This window comes from Melospiza melodia, chromosome 11 (assembly GCF_035770615.1).
Source record: "Melospiza melodia melodia isolate bMelMel2 chromosome 11, bMelMel2.pri, whole genome shotgun sequence".
Lineage (NCBI taxonomy): Eukaryota > Metazoa > Chordata > Aves > Passeriformes > Passerellidae > Melospiza > Melospiza melodia.
The window spans coordinates 24,527,830-24,547,485 of record NC_086204.1 but is presented as its reverse complement, the minus strand read 5'-3'; the positions used below and the strand labels follow the sequence as shown (position 1 = coordinate 24,547,485).

The 19,656-nt window shown below is 39.3% G+C and overlaps 1 protein-coding gene across 7 annotated transcripts in view; it reads left to right on the top strand.

Moving 5' to 3' along the window:
* The window catches only part of LOC134423228 (BEN domain-containing protein 5-like), an 882,906-nt gene that overhangs the window by 538,758 nt on the left and 324,492 nt on the right, over positions 1-19,656 (top strand). The window contains exons 2-5 of one of the 7 annotated variants that reach the window (XM_063166076.1): positions 3,357-3,490; positions 5,134-5,503; positions 11,596-11,744; positions 16,175-16,388. The exons of 5 other annotated variants lie outside the window; for them this stretch is intronic. In XM_063166076.1, coding sequence (XP_063022146.1) covers positions 3,357-3,490; positions 5,134-5,503; positions 11,596-11,744; positions 16,175-16,388 — 867 coding nt within the window. Of the gene's footprint in view, positions 1-3,356; positions 3,491-5,133; positions 5,510-11,595; positions 11,745-16,174; positions 16,389-19,656 lie in introns of all 7 variants that reach the window. One more of the 7 variants, XM_063166075.1, reaches the window with a different exon arrangement.

The following is a 19,656-nucleotide window of genomic DNA, read 5'->3' as shown; positions in this document are numbered from 1 at the left end:
CAGTAATTGATATCACTGCACCACTCATTGCATATCTAGGGAAAACAATAGACACAACTTTCTAACAAGCTGATCATAGCCACCTAGGGGAAGGTGTAATTTTTAACTTCCAGCAAGGTTTAAATGACTGGGAACAAAGTCCAGACAAATTATTTAGGTCGTTACAAAATGAGGCTCTGAGTTGCAATGCTTTTAGGCTGCCCTTCTCTCTTTTATGTAGCCTCAGGCACTGAATTGGAGCTTGTACATATTTTTGGTCCCTCTCCTGGTGTTCTTCTGACTCAAAATCACAGGTGTGTTGTTTTTTGCTGGATTGTCCTTTTGTACCTGTATTTTGTTTGCTGCCACAACAAGAGACAGAACATCCTAAGGAGAACTGCTGTAAATGCATATTCATGTTTCTCCTACCCTTCCCCCAGTCTCCACTCTCTCCCTCCCACCCCTTCCCAAATTCCATTAATATTTACAGAACAAGAGCCAGAACTCCAGCATTAATCTCAAATTCAGGATGAGATTTTTCTGGCTCTATCTGCAGCTAATGCAGAAGACAACAGAGGTTAGAAATGCACTTCAAAAAAAAAAGAAAAAGAACAAAAGGCCTTTTCATATTCAACACACTGGATGGATTGTGTTAGGTATAAATAAGCTTTCAAAGACCAGAGCATATGTAAAAAAATATTACATGTATTGTTGTTGGAAGGCAGAGGAACATTTATTTGCTTGTTGAATGCATCGAAAGTTCCTGAGCTTTAACTTATCTAAACTCATTGTTTCTTCAAATTTTGTGTATGGAAAAAACAGTTCCTTTTTTTTGTCTTACTTCTTCATGTACAGATAAGCAGTAAAACAAAAAGTCAAATGAACAGAAAGAGAACTGTGTTGATAGTTACGTGCCAGCAATGTACAAACTAAGCATTTGTAAGGAGATGTCTAAACAAACTTCAAAACCAGTGAAGTTTTGCAAACATAAATTTTATAAACAAACTGAAATTGAGTGGAGTGAAGAGAATGAAGAATTCAGATAGTTTGCATTTGTTCTCTTTGACCCCAAACTAAATATTTTCTTTCATTTTCATTGTTAAGTGCACAGAATGTGTTATTAACCATTTTGAAATTACTTTAAAAGCCAAAATCAAAGACAAATATTGCTATTCTTCCACATTGTTTTTGTTTCAATGTTGGTTTTTTCGCTGGAAAGTATTTGCTGACTTCTGTAGTCTGCACAGGCATTTACTCCTCTGTGAGCCCTGTCCTTGATTGTTTCAAGAGTCTCTTTCCCTGCCATGGGGAGGATACCTTGTGTCCCTGTCCAGTTGCTGTGTGGTTCTGGCTTCTGGTGACCCCAGAGAGTTCTCAGCAGACAAATTGGTAACTGTGTCAAGGAAGGGATTGTGTCCATCTGGTTATGAGGCCAAGGGTTATTTCAGAGGACAGAAGCTGATCTGAATTCTTTAAATGAAGAAGGAGGTCATGTCCTATGTCCTATGGAAGATGGTTTGGTCAAACAGTCTGGAGAAGCTGGCTCTGCAGTATCCACGTGCTGTTCTTCCTCCAAGGAATTGAGAGAACATAGTTTAGCAAAGGATTCCTCAGTCCATCCAATACCCCAAAATACATAAACACAGAAAATGGTGGTGGTTTTCTTTTTTTGCCCTTTTCAATATGGATTCATTTATTCTTAAATTCCAAGTAAATACCAATACCCATCAGTCTATCCTTTAGTCTGGAAGTCTGTATTATTTGTGTATTTTTGGGAAGGGCTTCCATATTTTCTTCTCATCTCTCTGGCATTAGAATTGGCTTATCTCACTTTTCTGATGAACCTACATTTTCCAGATAAATGAAAACATAGGGGTTTATTTTTCAAAACTGAAACAGTTGGATTGCCTTTTTGTTTTACTGGGATAAGCATCCACGATGCTCTGGGGAATGGAGAGTGATCTAAAATAAGCCTAGCTGGTTTTTGTTGTTTATCTGTTTCTTTTTGCATCTGTCTTAGTATTTATTGCTACCATCTGCGTTTCATTTCAGGTTGTCTAATGTCTCATTCTGCATGTTCTTTGCCTATTCTTTTTACATAGCCTTGGGCTGTAATATCACCATTTGCCTACAAGAGATCCATTTCTATCTGTAACAAAATGAATTGCATTCATCTGTGTAATTCATTTCTAATGAATGCCTTGCTCCTCATTAAACAGTGATTTACCTTTGTTTCCGTTTCCTACACTGTCAACACAAACCATTTTGAGGTCCTGTGGAGAGATGCTAATTTGAGAAAGCAAAAGTCAATGCAACTAAGCACTCATAGGGGCCATCCTCCTTGGCACTTTCAAAAATATTCATGGGACATTTGCAGAATAAAATTTGCAGGTGGATAGGAAGACTCAAAATATTTTCCTGTTCATAAGCTCTCGGTGTATGAAGGCAGTGCTTGACAGTTTAAATGCAGTTCTCCTTGACACTGCCAGGAGCAAATGAATCTTCTCAACCTTGCCTGTTCTGCAGGAATTTTACCTATCACAGGCACATTTTGGGAGACTCTTGGTTCACTGTCCCCTCTCTACCTTTTCAGGAATATTAAAATATTTTGAATGTATTTTCAGATTAATATTTTTAAATACCTAATTTTGAGATACACCAAAATGTTACAGACTTGAAAATACTTAATTTCAAATTTTTAATGAGATGCAAAGATTTATTGCCTTCGCCAATAGTATCTAAAGGAAAAGGATGAAATCCATTAATTAATGAAATAGGGTTGTGGAGTAATTTTGTTACAGATTTGGTTCCTATGCAACTTTTGTGTAGTGCACTTTGAGGCTCTCCAGCAACATTCCCTTTTCCAGCCCTGCACTTTGCAGAACAGCAGAATCTGCCATGTGTGCAAATAGATCTGTGCTGCTGACAGATGATGGTTAGAGTATGGGATGAATTACCAAGTTTATTTTCACTTTAACCCTAAGCAGATTTTGAACTGCAGCAATGGATTATGAATATGAAAATACCATTGGTAAACATAATTTAGAGCAATGCAGGAAGTTTTATTTACAGCCTCTTCAGCTCTTACTTTGGTAATAGTACAAGCCACTCATCAACACTTTTGATCACTTGAATTTAGCTTGGCATTTTTCTGTATTTATCTGTGTGTTGGGCCAGCCTGATCCCCACTTGAAACTCTAGAATTGCCAGTGGGCATCAGTGGATTTACACCATGGACTAATTTGATCATGGTATTATGAGGGGATTGGAGCATGGGAGGTTGGGTTTTTGTAACTGGTCATGCCTAAATCATGTAGTATTTGAAAGTAAGAACACTGATTAATGTAACAAAACCTTATTTTTAATATACATTTTAGAGGACAAAACTGACCTTGAGAACAGTGTGATGCAGAAGAAAATTAAAATCCCCAAACTCTCTCTCAATCACATAGAAGAAGCTGGGGAAGTTACAGATTATGGGGAAGAAGATGTGGAGCTTAGACACAGTAAGGTACTGAAGTCTTTCTGTTTTTTTTTTCCCTCCTCTCCTTTTTTTATCTTTTTTGTAAGTGCTTGGGGCATATATGAACATCGTAGCTTAAGAATTTCAGGCTTGCTTTTGATCCCCTTAAAACAGTGTGTTTGGTGAAATTGGGTCACATTGTGTGTGGGGGTGGGGTATGGGTTTTCCAAACCTGATTCAAGTGCAGTCAGACGTTTTCCTGTGTATACTGTCTGCACAGTGCGACTGCCACCTGGGACTGATGCAACAATGCTCTTCCACTTTGGCTCTAAATGCCTTAAAAGTCACCAGTACCCAACTGTACCAGCTGTTCTTGGTGGCACTTGTGACATTGCTCACTGCTTGTTTGGCATTGGGAAGGGTGCTCTGAGACTGCCCAACTGCAGTGATTGAAAAGAGGAATTGACAGGACTGTATCCCTCCATAATAACTCCCAGTTGCCTTTTTAGGTTCAAATGCCAGAGACCCACTATGGAAATGTATTTATTTTTCAATATCAAATTATTTCTTTAAAAGTCTGCCAACTTTCAGAATAAGATACTGCTCCATGGTTTCATGTGTTTTGCAGCTGCAGGAGTGATATTAGTACATTTCCTTGTGTGTGGAGAAAACAAAAGGAATTTGTGTTGGGCCAGCTTTTTTTAATTGTTAATTTTTTTTAGAAGATGAATGCTGGAGGTGTAACATCAAATAATTTTGTTTTCTACCATATTACTCATGGATATTGTGGTATGGGAATTTGATATGAGTAGAGCTTCTCACCTCTACTCTGTGAGCTGCATTTACTTTCCTTGCAGTTGCTTGGAAATTCAAATGCCTTTTCTTATTTGGCCAGTAAAACTTAGTGACTTTACGTGTACTGTCACATATTAATCCCACTATCCAGGCCCCAGGAAAGTGGTGTGATTTAATTTGTAGGGTTTGTGCAGATGACTGAAGGTAAAATTCCACTGAGAGTTGCCAGGTCCTGAAGCCTCTGCAATGCAGTACTAATATAGAAGGAATCAGTTGATAAGGAAGATGAGGCTGGATGATATATTCTGTCTCCAGCTTCAGTGTTTTCAAATCCCTTTCAGTGTTTGCTGATAGTGTTAACTCAGTCACTGGCATCAGGCAGTTGGGTAAACGTGCTGTAGAGATACTCAGTGAAGGTTTTGTCTCCCAAAGTGTGGGAAGGACAAGCCCTCAGTTCACAGAACAGCTTTGTACCTGTGCTGCTTTCACCTCTGGTGTCGTCACAGGTGACAAATGGAGAACACAGTTGTTCTTTCTCTTGCTTATCAGAAAATCAATTGCTGTCAGGAATCTGAATGTTAAGGGTAAACTTTAAAGAAAAAGAGATGTAGATCAACTTTTTCAAAAAGAAATTAATGATACAGAATCAAGTGAACTGTATACACTGTCTTTGTAAGTGTTGCACAAATGCAGGAAGCCTTTAACTGCCTCAGAAGTTTGTACATGCATTTAGCTGAGTTACAACTGCATGCTAGTTATGCTGCATATTATATCCATAAGAACCTGTTAGGCAAAATATTTTTGCAGACTGGCTTTGTCTTAGACTTTTGAAAGACAAGAATATTACCAGTTCCCAAGACTCTCCTAATTTATTTGTTTTTTATTGTAATGTGCAGAGACAAGATGGGAGGAAACAAAGTGAAGGTACACACAAAAGCATTGAAGCAGTTGTTGCTCGCCTTGAGAAACAGAACGGGATGAGTCTCAGTAATACTTCCAGCCCTGAGGAGGCTTTTATGGAGGCTACAGAAGGCATGAACAATATGGACGATGCTGTAGTTCCTCGGATTCTCTATGAGGAATTGCTGAGGAGTTACCAGCAGCAACAGGAAGAGATGAGACACATTCAACAGGAGCTTGAGAGAACGCGGAGACAGCTTGTGCAACAGGCAAAGAAGCTCAAGGAGTATGGGGCACTCGTGTCAGAAATGAAAGAGCTCAGAGACTTGAACAGGAGGCTCCAGGATGTACTGCTCCTAAGACTAGGTAGTGGTAAGTGCCGGACTTAAGTGGGACTGGTTTGAATGAATTTTGCAGGTGTGATCAATAGTCATGGAAATGGATTTGAAGAATAGCAGTGGTTGTGAAGCCGGACATTGAATGTTAAAAGGGTTTTCTGCTGTGGCTGTACAATATGTGTCGAATTTGTATGCTATGTACGTCTGGGGTTTTCTTTAAAAACTAGAGGTCTTTGTGCTGGTATGGCTGAATCAGAGTTCCATTTTAAGCAGCTGTGTTATAAAGAGTCTCTGACCTTCCAATATATGCTGAAAAAGTTAATAAAGCGTCATCTGCAAAATATACCAATATGTTCCAGTTATAAAAAAAAAAGTACAGAAAAGGCGCTGGAATGAATATGAATAGTTGGGCTAAAACTAATTTATCCTTTGCAGTTAGGGATTTTGTTTGTTGTTCTGTGACTATGTTACCTTCCATTTTCTGACCCCTCTTCCCATTAGTAGCTTATTAAAATGTGATATATTCCTGAAGTTTTAGCAGTGGCTTTAAACAGCCATGCTATTTGGAAAACAATGGATTGTTAAAAGCATAATTAAAAAGGCTTTATGTTAGTGTCCCGTTTATCAACACTTGTTGCAAAATGCAGGTTTTTGTAATTTGGATTTCAGTTTTAAATATCTTGGGTCAATTGCTCCTTTGTTTGAGTTTATAACAATTATTTAAGCATTATGTTGGAATAAATGGGAAAAAAGACAAAATAAAAAGTTCATCCTTTTCATTGAAGATGGTACCCTTGGAATACCTTCAAAAATTTGACTAATTACATTTATTTGCAATTAGAATGTGGTACTGCTGTGTTGAAGATTTGCTCGGTGACTGAAACTTGGTTGAAATCTATGCATCCAAACTTAGCATGCCATTCTTACGTCTGCCTTTGTGTATCTGGAAACTTAATTTTTGCATGTGAGTTGGATATTGGCTCTTCTCCTGGACTGGAACGAGTGCATGCAATTTGCATGTGGGTCTGAGTTACCCTCACATACAGAGCTGGACCTGGGAGAGCATGTGCCTGTGCTGTAGCATGTGTTCAGGTTGGAGCCAGGTTCTTGGAGTGTCCCACAACCTAAACTGGGTGTCTGATTGTGAATGCTCATCATTGTTACACTGTGCACAATTAAAATGTCGTTACTTACCATAAACATTCTAGTTAACTTTCTAAATAAAACTAAATAGGCAAGGTTGCCGCAGCCTGAAAAAGATGATGTGGTTGGCAGGAGATTCCACTGAGCTTTCTAAAATTTTCCTTGGATGGAAAGATGTTTCTTCATCTGCAAGTAGTTAGCTGGAATTTATGGGAATGGAGCACGAGCCAGATGTTGGTAGGCAATGGGGCTGAACAGCGTAAAGTACCAATTTAGTTGGTAGACTTGACAGCAGTTGGAGTGGTGAGACCAGCAGTGAAATGAAGACAGCTACTGAATTCTATCTCTTTTCTTTCACTTTAAGAAAAAGAAGATGCATTTTTTTGCTTCAGCCAAATAAAGAAACCTTAGGAGAAAAAGAGAAAAAAGAAAAAAAAAAAAAAAAAAAAAGAAAAGAAAGAGGAAAAGAAACCCTGGGAAAAAAATACTGAATCTTCTCTAAATATTGGGCATGCATTTCTATTGTATGTATCAGTGTGACAACTGAAAACAAATCCCAGTTCCGTTGAAGACAAGTTCTTTAAATTTAATCACATGCCTGGAAAAATATCAGCTATATGACACTTCCAAAAAAAAAATTCTTTGTTAATATTACTTGTAAGGAACATTGGATGGTAAAGGTGGAATTTGGCCGTGCTGGCTTTGTCCTTCACAGGGTTTGAATTTTCTAAGACTCAGTGTATTAACTGTTGCATACTCTGTTGTTTTTCCTTTTAGCCTCATTCACAGCAGAGAAACAACCATGTTCTAGAAAGATCAATACAAAACTTATGAATAATTAGCAAGGGAGACATCTTCAGCATGTTCTAAATTAGAGATTCTGATGACAGTATGAAAAAGTACTACTTTTAATCAAGAATAGATACGTAAAGACTTTTTTAGTCTTCCTTACTTTTCCAGCTTATAAATGAGGTATGTTTGGGTATGTGAATAATATCTGAAAATTGTTCTGAAAATAAATTACATCCTGAATTCATCTGCAGTTGCAGTGATCTCTTAAACCTAGAGTTTCAAATTACATGTAATTTATGTTACACTGCACTTCTAGCAGGCTGGACTTAATGCAAACTAATTGCATTTCTGTTTCACCTTAGAGACTTGTGATTTCTTTGCATGAGATGACAGCTGGTTTGTGCTGATGAATTGCAGCTGTGGGAAATGCTTGCCTGTTGCCATTTTAAACTTGCAGATCAAATATAGAACAGTCTCTTGAGCTAACGTGCAGTCAAGTAGTCAGTCTCCTAATTTCCCATCAACGTGTTGAATTCAGTGAGGAGCTGGAAGTCAATGCATTGTACTTGAGATTTAGGCCTTCAGCTCTGCTACTAAACTGGAGCCACTTTTGTAGCAGGAGTGAGGAGGTTCATCTTCCTCATGGTGACACCAAATTGCTCTTTGTCACAAAAGAGCCTTGGAGGTGGCTGTGGCAAACTACAGCAGTGAAATCAGTACTGATCCATGGAGAAATGCTTAATACCATCTTCATGATTTTAGTATATTATTTCCAGGCACATCCCTTCATGGAGAAGGCAGGCATTTCACCATCTAGGGACCAGAGCAGTGGAAAAATGGGATGACTGTTGTGGAAAAGGTTATGGTGTCCCTCTTGAGCTCCTGGAATAATGTGTGCAGGCTCTTGCCTTGCCCACGTGGGGAGCTGGAAGCCCTGCAGCTGTAGGCCTTTGCAGTTTGTTTTGTTGCACCTGAAAACACACCTAATTTGGCCCTCTTTTTATCATTAGAGAGTAGGATAATTTAAAGAATTAAATAACTGACTCTCCCCTGTAGGGACTTTAAATAGCCCTTGGATTGCAAAAGAAAAATTTCAATAACTTCTTTAAAAAATTAGCTGTCTCACAGGCAAGATCTGTGCCATTTCCTGTGGCTGGAAACATGGTCAGAAGTACTGAAGTTCTGTAGGGATAATGCTTGAGTGTTTTTAGCTCCTGATAATTTCTTCAGCTTCATGTTAGATTGCTGAGAATTAGTGTTGCTCCAAAGTCAGGTGGTATATTCACATTCATTCAGAAACATTGATTCATCAGCATGTGCACACAGACCCCCAAGGTTTTATTTTTAATCCCAGTTTAATTTTAGTGATCCAGTTTGCACTGTTTTGGGGACTGACACCAGAGTAGGGAGAATGAAATGGAATTTGTGTCTTACCCACATGTCAGGAATTACTGTTTTTCTGCTTTTCTACATTTGTTTGGCTTTTTGATGTTTACAAAAAAAAAAAGGCCCAAGGTTTCTTTTAAGTACAGAAAGTACCAATATTACCACTTCTCACACTTGTGTTGTTTTGCTTCAGATTCTGGTAGACCATGTTCAAAAACTTACTGCTTACAAATGTATGCTGACCACTTTATCAGTCAATTTGGTTTTACTTTCTTACTAATTTCAGGAGTAGCATGTAGCCTAAGATGCATTTTTGAGGAAAAGGGAAGGTAAAGGCAAGCCTTCTACCACTTCATCCTGATTTGAGTTTGCTGGCCTCTTGGATATTCTAAAAAAATAGCAGTCAGGAGAACGATTTTGCAATAAAACATTTGTTTCCTTCTTGCATTCTGAAAATCGTCTTTTTTTGGTTTTCCCTGATCCTTATTACATAAGTGCTGTCATTGTTAAGCCTTTAGATGGAGGTATATATTTTTGTATGTCCCATTCTTCTTTAAAATAAGATGCAGAGAGGGGGAGCTTGGAGTGTGGTGAATGGGGCACAGTGCTCTGTTGGCAGGTAGGAGTGCAGGCTGCATGTGCAATTCCCAGCCTGCAGGGTTGAAAATGCAGAATTTAGTGGCTGTGGAGACTGCCTGGTTAGAGGCAGGTTTCTGTTTGGGAATCAAAAATCAGGATATAAAAAAGAGATTTTAAAGGCTTTCTTTTGGTGACTTCTAAGCAAGTGGTTAAAGCATGAATTGGAGCAGAGGTATTCTGACCTGTGAGAGCTGTGGTTGTTGTGGACTTTAATCAGCTTTTTCCTTGGGGAAGCTCTGGAAACCAAATTCCAGCTGTGTCAATATATGACTAAAAACAGTAAAAGTCTTCTAAATAGGGAGTAGTAAAAGTGTTTAAAGGGAAATAAATGTTTCCTGCTAGGAAGAAGGTGGTTATACTTAGGTGTCTCCCTTAAAGTGACTTTCAAAGTATAAGAAAATAGCCCTTTGTGGAAGAATGTGAAGTAACAGCTTCAGAGATGACTTCTTAAGGTCACACTGGCAATGACATCCCTGCATCTGCTTCTTCAGCTGTGCCCATGCTGAGGGCAGGCTTTGGGTGCTTTACCCAGTCCAGGTCTTCCCCCAGTCTCAATCAGCTTTACAGTCTGAAGTTTAGGAAGTTCAGCTTGTCTTGGCTGTACTGTTGTATATTCATTGTATTAGAGGTGTTTACTAAGATGACTATGAAATTATGATGCAAATTGGATGTTTTGTGATTTCTCTGTTTGTGCCACAGGGCTGGCTCTTAAGACCCTCTTGTTGGTGGCACTGCAGCGTAGGATTGTCTGAGTTGCCAAGACAACTTTTAGTCATTGGTGAGCGTGGAGTGGCAGCCAGCTGAGAACATTGAGCAGGCTCTGTAGGTGTAGGATAAGCTATAGGATAAATGTCAAATGCTGACAACGGAGGAAGCACTGCTATTGCTGTATAATAATCTCTAAATGAACCTGCACAAAGTGGGAGGGATGAACGCTGTGCTTGTTCCAGGCACAGGAACTATTTAGGATGCGTGACTAAGACCTGAGCTGTGGTGCCAGCGTGACTTGCAGAGTTGGATCAGCTCAGGGCTGGGTCTGTGTGCACAAACACTGAGCAGGGAGCTCAGGGGTCACCTCCTGATCGAGTTGTCGCTGGCTGAAGATGTCAGGGTTGGGCTGCAGAGTGCTGCAGTGCTCTCAGCACCAGCCTGGGACACTTAGCACTGACAAGTGGGTGAGTTTATCCTTAGAGTTCTGGACATGGTGTCCGGAGTCTAACCTTGCTGTGCTGTGGAGCCACCGGCCCTGCATGGAACTTGAGTGCCTGCTGGAGCTTCTTGGGACCCTAGAGCCACACATCAAGGGACACTGATAGGCTTGGGGCCATAGCCTAGACTTCTGGTGGAACTCCTGCAAGGAATGGAGTCAGGAAATCCAGTTCACAAATCACTTAAGTTTGTTCTTCTGTCCTTTTAGGAACATTTTATGTCTTCGATCTGGAAAAGTTGATGACTAACAAAATAACTAATCCACTTTTAAGTCTCAAACATAGGCTTAGCAGTACTCCGTTGTTTAATTTGTGCATTATTTTTGTTGATTAAAAATAAAAATCGGTGTTGGATGAATTGGACAAATCAAAATTCTAATTTATGTGGGGTTTTTTAACCTTTGATATTCTTTCTGTGCATGATACTTCAGCATAAGGAGCCTAAGTCTGTTTCCTTCATAGCATTTCTGCAGATCCTCCCTACTTTTATACACCTCTGTTATATCTAAAGAGATTTTGGATTTCTATAATATTTGTAATTCTGTGTGGATAATTTATGTAATTATCACAGTAAATTATGCAGGTTCCTATGCAACTATATGGCAATTCTTATTTGAAGAATTACTATTGTTGCTTTTGCTTTATAATTTCAGTGTCATTTTGACATAATTTCCGTAGTGTGAAGAAATCTTACCCATATCTGTAATTGTCCTTATGCTTTAGGACTAAAATTAAACACTTAAATTAAAATTAAACATTTTAATGTTTATAAAGCAGGAATACTTATCCTGCTTTTAGTTACTGATGTTCAGAAGTAGGATTTTGGTTTAGATTACTTCTAACATTAAATTGAACATGACTAATATGTTATTTTATGCTAATCATGGGTGATGAAGGGATTGATTTCATGTTCTCTGGGATAGCAGACAGCTCTCTTTTCTTAACTGTCTAGGACCTGCCATTGAGGTTGAAAAAGTAAAACCTGAAACAATTGAGCCCGAACCTGAGGTACAGAAGACCTTCAGTGAGGAAGCAAATACATCAACGTACTACCCTGCCCCTGTTCCAGTAATGGACAAGTATATTCTCGAGAATGGAAAGGTATTTTATATTAAATATAGCATGAGTCATTTTTAAATGTCCATCTGGTGATGTTCGTGTGGAATTTTCATTGATTGTGGGGGTGTTGCATGGTAGCAGCTTGTAGAAGCTTCCTCAGTTTTCATGAAGGTGTGCTGTTATGCTGAGAATTGTGAAGTTCCAGAGATATGAAGAGCATAGAAAAATATTCTCAGTGGTGAGAGCATTGAATGATGTGCAACATGAGGAATATAGATATTAAATAAATATTCATGCACAGGCAAATTGACATAGTCTTCAGTTGGTGGCATCCATAAATACACCAAATATTGACCAAAGTCAGTAACCCATGTTATAAAGTTACTTAACCAAATGAGTCTACTTAACCAAAATACTTCTTGCTAAAGGGTTTTTAATGTTTATAATGTGCTGTAGTCATATTGCAGAGAAGCCCTCATGTTTGAGTTGGAGTGCAGGAGGTAGTTATGAACCCTGGAAGGAAAATGGGCTCCCTTGCTGCTGGTAGGAGCATTGCCACTGAATTGAGCTGATGTAGTGCTACTTTCCAGAGACTTTGTGAAGTTGCTGAAATACCATCTAGCTCTAGTTTGCCAGCACCTGACTGAGAGCTTTTCAGATTTCAGCCTGTTTAACACATTAACTGCTCATCTACCTAGGCCTGCTTTTACAGCTGTTTTCATTATCATTAAATAAATGTGATGTTTCTTCTACAAAACTGTAATTCCTTCAGAAATGCCTGTGCAGATCCTGTTTCTTGGTGTACAGAGATGCATTTGGGACCCTAATCTGAGAATCTTTAGGGAGGAAACATCCATTCCAGCTTTGCTGTGCAGTGGAATTACTGAAGGAATATAGCATGAAACTGCGTTTTCAGATTGGTGTTAAAAGATTGCACAATGTCTGTCCCTCTTGAGGAAGAATTCAACATAATCACTGGGGACAGAATGTACGTGAAAAATAGTAGAATCTTGACAGTTTGACAGGTATTTGGTTCAGATAGCTTTTCTTGGCTAATATATTTAAATATGTTATTTCCTTGATTATTTTGTATAAATTTGTGCAATGAGTACTTAGGGTGTATTACTGTGCAAGTTTCCTCTACCTCCTTCTCTTTCACTTAAGATCTGTGGGATAGGGCACATCCTTTAGTATTTGTATGCAGCTTTTCCTGCACCCTTTTTTCATCTGTCAGCTTCTTGGCACTTTTGCTGAAGTTTTCTGTCTTTACACATATAAGTATCTCTTTAATTTTCTTTTTGTAATTTTGCTTCTTGGTTTGCCTATTTAATAGGTCTGCAGCCAGCTCAGATGCCAAAAATGTGAACTAATAATGAATTTAGAGTGTTGGAGGGTAGTTTTCTTCAGTTTTCCTTGTTTATGGCTTTATTTCAGTATTCCTTTATTGATATGCACCACTAGAGTAGTTGAAGTACTTTTTTTTTTACAAATCTTACCCTTTGTGGCACCAGATTTGATCTTAGTAGGATTCTTTCAGAACAGATAAATTTCTTCCCTCCAGAGGGAAAACGGAGTCACTGAAAAAGAGCCTATGGCATTCATTTAAAGAAAAGAAAGAAGAAGAAAGAAAGGGAAAAAAAAGGGTTCATCTTCTGAGACACGTTTTAGATCTGTTGCAGATGTTAGCACAGCCACGCTGGTGAGCGTCGCTTTGAATTCGCTGCCGTCTCCGTTGCGTTGTGCTTGAAGGTTGATCCCACAGTTGCTGAAATTGGGAGTAAATTTCCCATTGATTTCATCAAGACAAGAGTCTGGCTCGTGGGGCAGCTCTTCCAGTAAGAGGGGAATGTCTGCTGAGTGTGGAGTTCACTGAGCTTTGGGGCTGATAGGAAACAGTAGGGCCTGTTGTAGAGAGGTAAACTGAGACACAGGCAGATTGAATTCCTCACCCTAACAGTGCTAGAAATAGAAAATGGAGATGTAAGATTGCTGTGGCTGTGGCTGTCTGTCACATAGTTGTAGTTGCCATAGGTGTTTCATACCAGCAATTGCTGTTTTAATAAATGAAGCATGTTAAAAGAAGAGATGATCATTCTGAAGCATAAATATTAGAAATACTTCCTGTAACTTGTTCTTTTCTTTTGAGTAACTTCAAGCTAATGAATAATGTAGTGGCTTTAGAGACTAAATAATCTTTGGCAAAGGCAAACCTTAATTTTGGCAGAGAAGAGTTGGATTTTTGATGAAATACAGCGATCCCTACCACTAATGTAATACAAACACCCAAAATTTGCTATGTCACAACATTTCTAATCTTAGTTATTTTCTAGGTAACTTTCAGACATTTTCCTGAAGAACTTTTCCAAGATCTAACCAGAAATAACTGAATTAAAAAATGTGCTGAAATTATTTTTGAGCACAGACTGCTCACTGCTCATTGAAGTTGCCTAACAAAATATGTAGAGAGCACCAAAAAGAGTGTGCCTTTTTAAAAATCATTTATGAAGAGGCTCAACAACAGAGAAAAAGGAAAAAAAAAAAAGAGGGTGTTTGTGTTGTGGTTGTTACTAGTTTAATTTCTGTCCATGCAGACTTGAGAAAAGCTTCCTAGAATCCCTTTAGTGCAGGAGATTCTGCAGGAGAGGCAGCTTGCTGCATGGTTTTATGCTTTAAGGAAGGTAGAGTTTTCTTTTTTTTAATATAACATAGCTTGTAGTCAAACCAGTCATATTACTCTATTTAAGTTTTTAAACATCTAGTTGCTTTTGAAGGATGCCGTTGTAACAAGAAATTTCTTGGGGTTATAGTCCTCATTAATAATTAAAGCAGGTTTCCATTTACAGGAAAAAGGGCATTCAGTTGAATACAGGCAGTAAAATGTTGGTATATAAAATTTTACAGTAGCTTTGTCCAATTTTCATTGCATTTAATGGGACTTCTGTGATACTGCTCAGATTTGTGTGGGTAGCAGGCACAGTTTATGTAAAGCCAGATGAAATGAGTAAAACCACAGAAAACTAACAGCAGAGCAGTTAAGGCAAACAGTCTTCTCATGCAGTTTTGCTGTGGGATTTTGTTGATAGCATTTTTTTTTAATCATAAGAAGGTCAAAAGTTAGTTGTAAGTGTTAGTGTTGCGGAAAGAACCCCCATTGGACCAGACCTAATCAAAGCTAGATTTTGGCTATGTAGCAATCCAATTGTTTGGTGTGTTGCACTTGTCCAGATTGTCTGAAGGTGAGTGCAGTGAGCTCTGATCAGCAGCTGGGAGCTGTAGGTCACACCTTTGTTATGATGAGAGCAGGTGTGTGTCCCAATGAGTGAAGTGAACAAAGCTGCTGTGTGCACAGGTAGTTGAGGAGCCTGCACTGTACTCCAGGAGCTGGAGCATGGACAGACAGGGTGCAAAGTGTTTGTGGTTCCATGCAGGGCCAGCGTGTGTGTCCTGATTGCACTTGTGTCAGACTTGTGCTGGTTACTGGTGGAGTAACCTCTGTGCTGGTGCTGGAAGGTGTCCTGAGGGTCAGGGCTGTCAGCTCAAGCACGTAGTGGCAGTCTAAGGATGGTGCTTGGATTCTTGTATGGCATTAGACTGGAGCACTGGGAATCTTGGGGGGGAGACATAGGGTAGCCCTGTGGGAGACAGCCAGGCACAGTCAGTGCTGACCAAGGCTAATAAGCAAAACCAGACTTGAGCATCTTCCTTATGGAGACTCTCCAGTGGCTTCACACTGTGTTTTTCCAGTGCCCATATTATCCTGCTTTACTACTTCAGTGAAATACCTTGACTTCCCATTGTTCAGATAATGGAAAGATTATGATGTTGCTGCAATGGGTCATTGCCTAACCACAAAACAGTATTCATGTGGTGCATTTACATTGATTGTACATGATAGGCACACTTAGTGTTAGAACTGGAAGTTTTTCAAAGTTTCCAAACTCTCCTGGCTTATATTAAAATTGGAGCTCTCAAAATCCTTTCTCCCCTTCCAGTTACTTCAAACAATCAGGTTGGCTCTTGCCAACAGGTACAGGGTACAATTTAGGAAGTAATTCTGTCTCTACTGCCTCTGGAATATGCTTTGGGTAAAGTGTTTTAGCCAAAGGGAAGTGTTTCATCTTGCTCCTGAATTAGGCTGGTGCAACTGCTTGGTTTATATGCTCTGCATAATTATATAATGCTGGATGTGTTCACTGTTTCCTTCTCCGATCTCTGTTCCTGACCACAGTCTTTCAGGAGAGAGGTTATGTGGGGGGGAAAAGTAGGGATTACTAAAAGGAACTATATTATTTATTGAGGTTGACTTGAACTCCCCGACCCACAAAGTTGGAAGAGTTTCAGAGTTAGGCAAAATGAATTTGTTCAGCCCTAATTACTGTTATTTTAGTTCCTAATATTAATGTTCCTACAGCACTTGGATACTGTTGTGTGCTACATACCATAGATAAGTTGTTATTATTACTACCTTCTAGGTCCATCTTGGCAGTGGAATTTGGGTAGATGAGGAGAAATGGCACCAGCTGCAAGTAACACAAGGAGATTCAAAGTATACAAAAAATCTAGCGGTTATGATTTGGGGAACAGATGTTCTCAAGAACAGAAGTGTCACAGGAGTTGCAACCAAAAAAAAGAAAGATGCCGTTCCCAAGCCACCTCTCTCACCTCACAAATTAAGCATTGTCAGAGGTAGGTTATTTGAAAACTTTTGCTTCCTGCTTTGGAGTTTAACCATTAATCACCGAGTTGAAAGATGCTTCTTTTCAGCTCATTTAAAATTAACTGATTAAAAACTGTAATTCAGATTGCTATTGCATTGTGAAGTGCATACGTACCCAGGAGCAGTAGAACACATTGCAATAGCTGTGCACAGTGCAGGCCTCCACAGCTGTACATTGTTGTACATTGACTTCAGTAAGGTTTGAAAATCATCACTTTAGACCACTTGTAGGGCAGGACTTTGAGCCTGGAGAACAACATGTTGTTCTAGAATTCATTTGTAACATGCTGATTTTTTTAAAGTGCATATATTCCTTTAAACAAGACTGAGAGTAGCTTTACGACATTCTTTTATCCAGAACATAACCAGCTCTGGCATGAGGCACAGAAACCATTATAGCTGTGACTATAAAAATACGCATACCTTCAAAGGCAAGAAAGAGCAGTTCTACCCTTTTAAGTGAAGAAAATGGAAATAGTAAAAATTAATTGTTGCACTTGAATTGGAATTTGGACAGGAAGTGTAAATCGCTGACCTCATCTGGTAGGGAAAATTGCAATGACACTTTCAGTAACTGCAAGCCTGAGTCCATGTGTGTAGTACTTTGAGAGAGAGGAGGCTTTCTCCTTTATTTAAACTGAATGGTGAATTTCAGTCCCTTTGCATCATCATGCCTGTGTTGCATCATTTCTGTCTCTCTTGGTATTTCAGGCTTCTTTTTAAGTCAGAACTGAGTTGTTTCCTCATGGAATGCATACTGAAATTGGATTTTTAGGTTTTGTGTCCATTCTAAATTGCAGTAGGGCTGAAAGAAACCTCCCCATTTGGTAGAGCTTCATTATTCTGCATTTCCTGTTCTTAGTTGCTATGTGCTCTTAACTGTGAACTCATTAAGAGGTGGTGTAATTGGCCATGAAAGTACCATGTTTTGGAGTAAGAAATACAGTTCCTCTCTGAGTGTGTGTGTGTCTGCGTCTGTGTTGTGTGGGGAGAAATTGGAAACTTATCTCCGTACTGTCATCTTTCTTAGTTTATAAGAAATGAGGAAAGGATGTGGGGGTTTTTTTCCACTAAGCTGCTTCAGGATTATATGTGAAAGTGTTGAAACTGTTCCATGCTGATTTTCTAGTTCTGTCTGGGGTCTTTAGGTACAATCCTTACAGATGTAGCTGAGCAGTGACGTACTGGCCACATAAGGTATCCACTCTGTGGCAGTGGCTCTCCCAAAGGGGAAGCAGAATTGGTTGCCCTGGTGTGCATTTACAAGCACGCAGCACAAGGGGGTTATTTTCCACTGGCCCATTGCAATGTGGTTTCCAGTTTCCCTGCTGGAGGCTTTTGCTCCTCAGTGCTGCTGGCAAGGTTGTTTCTGTGAGAATTTCCTCTTCTACTTTTGTCAGGGCTACTCTAATGGCTCAAGCCGTTTAAATGACAGCTTTCTTCTAACTCCCCTTGTTTTGGCTACAGTGAGTTTGGGAGTCTGCTCCAACAGGTACATGATGAGAGGCAGATGGGGCCCTTCCCTTTCTTCTCTTCCATACCTTTACACTCTCCAGCAATTCAGCTCTTCCCTATTTCCTTGTTTTTCTGTGTTTTCTGTCATACTTCTGCTTTCAAGCCTCAACCCTCATTTGAATTCTACTGTTACATGCCCTGGTTTTCCATGTTCCTCTTTTTAGTGTTTCTTTCACCTTGTCTCTGGTTTCCCTTTTGTTAGACTCCAGCCTGTACAATCTCCTCTTGAACCAGTTAATCTGCATGGCCAGTGTTGGAGGTGTCAGGCTGCCTGTATCAGTGGGACTGGGGAGTTCATAACCATGATTTTCCATGTTGTCGTGTCCTTTGCGTCAGTGTAAGCAGGTCTTGCCCCACCATGGAGAAGAAAGCAAAACAAAACAAGCTAATGACCAGCAAGGGGACAAATAGTTGAGGTTTGAGAGAGTTTTCCACAGCCAGTGATTTGGATCAGGCATCACCAAAAGTAGTGAAGCTCCTGGTTAGCCTTTGAGGTCTACTCGAATCTTTGGTATTCAGCAGTACAAAGGGTGTCTCTGTGCTCCTGTAAAGCCAAAAAACAAGGGAGCAGAACCTCTAAATTATTCTTTGAAGCCCTAAGCCAGTGTCCTTATGCAAGCACTAAACTACTTCTACACCCTCTCACAAAAATGGAAGAGATGGAGAGGAAAAACTGTGATCAAGGATCTTTCTGATTCACACCAACTTTTAAAATTACAGCTTTTGAATGAGTTGTGTTAAGTGATTCTTTGCTTGGCTTTGTGGCTAAATGAACAACACAGCCTGTCTTTCACTGGGAGTTCACCTTACTGGGTGTATCTGCCTGGGAGTGTTCTGACACCCTTGTAGGGCCAGCTTGTGTCCTGCAAACACACTGCCCTTCTTCAGGCTCCCAGTGATGTGATGTGCCTCTTCTTAGGTGTTGTATTTCCAATCATAGTTTATGGATGATCAGCATTTCAGCTATCAGGCTGCATGCTGGTTAATTTCATTTATTTTATATTCAGTACATCTTACAACATAAAATTCACATTGCTTTAGATGTTCTCATCATTCTGTGGACACAGACTAACTTATTTAAAATAGTTTTTTGAATGACAACATTAGCTCTTAATGTGTCTGATATCTCTATAGCTTCTTAAAAATCCCCACTGTGTAGTATGTAATAAAGAAATGATAAAAAGTATGATGGATGTGCACTGTTATAAACCTTGTTAATGCAAAATAACCTTTTATAAAACTTCTCAGAGGTTTCCAAATGAACTACAAAACATGCATAGTTCTTAATTTTCATAACTTTTTAATATGGTGCATTAGAAATGTTGTAAAGCACATTAATTAAGCAATAATCTCTATGGCTTTCTGTATATGAAGCAATAAACAGCTAATGGAATAGATCACTAGGCAAAGCAGAACAGAATTTGTTTAACCAGTCTGGGAAGCCTACACAACAAAATACTTGGTCTGTTTATGAAAACCAAAAAAACCCAAACCTGCCTGTCACTAAGGAGTTATGTGTGTTGCTCCACTTCAGATTTCAGTAACTTCTGCAGGGTTCTGGCACCAAACTTCCAAATCTGGGAAGAAAAATTGTCTCAACTTTCACTGCCCACATTGCTTTTGCAGTTACTGCTATCACTTGCTTTTTGAATTCCAGATAATGTGTATTTCAGAATGTGTATTGATCAAACATGCAAGGAGATGGCACTTGTCCTGAATAAT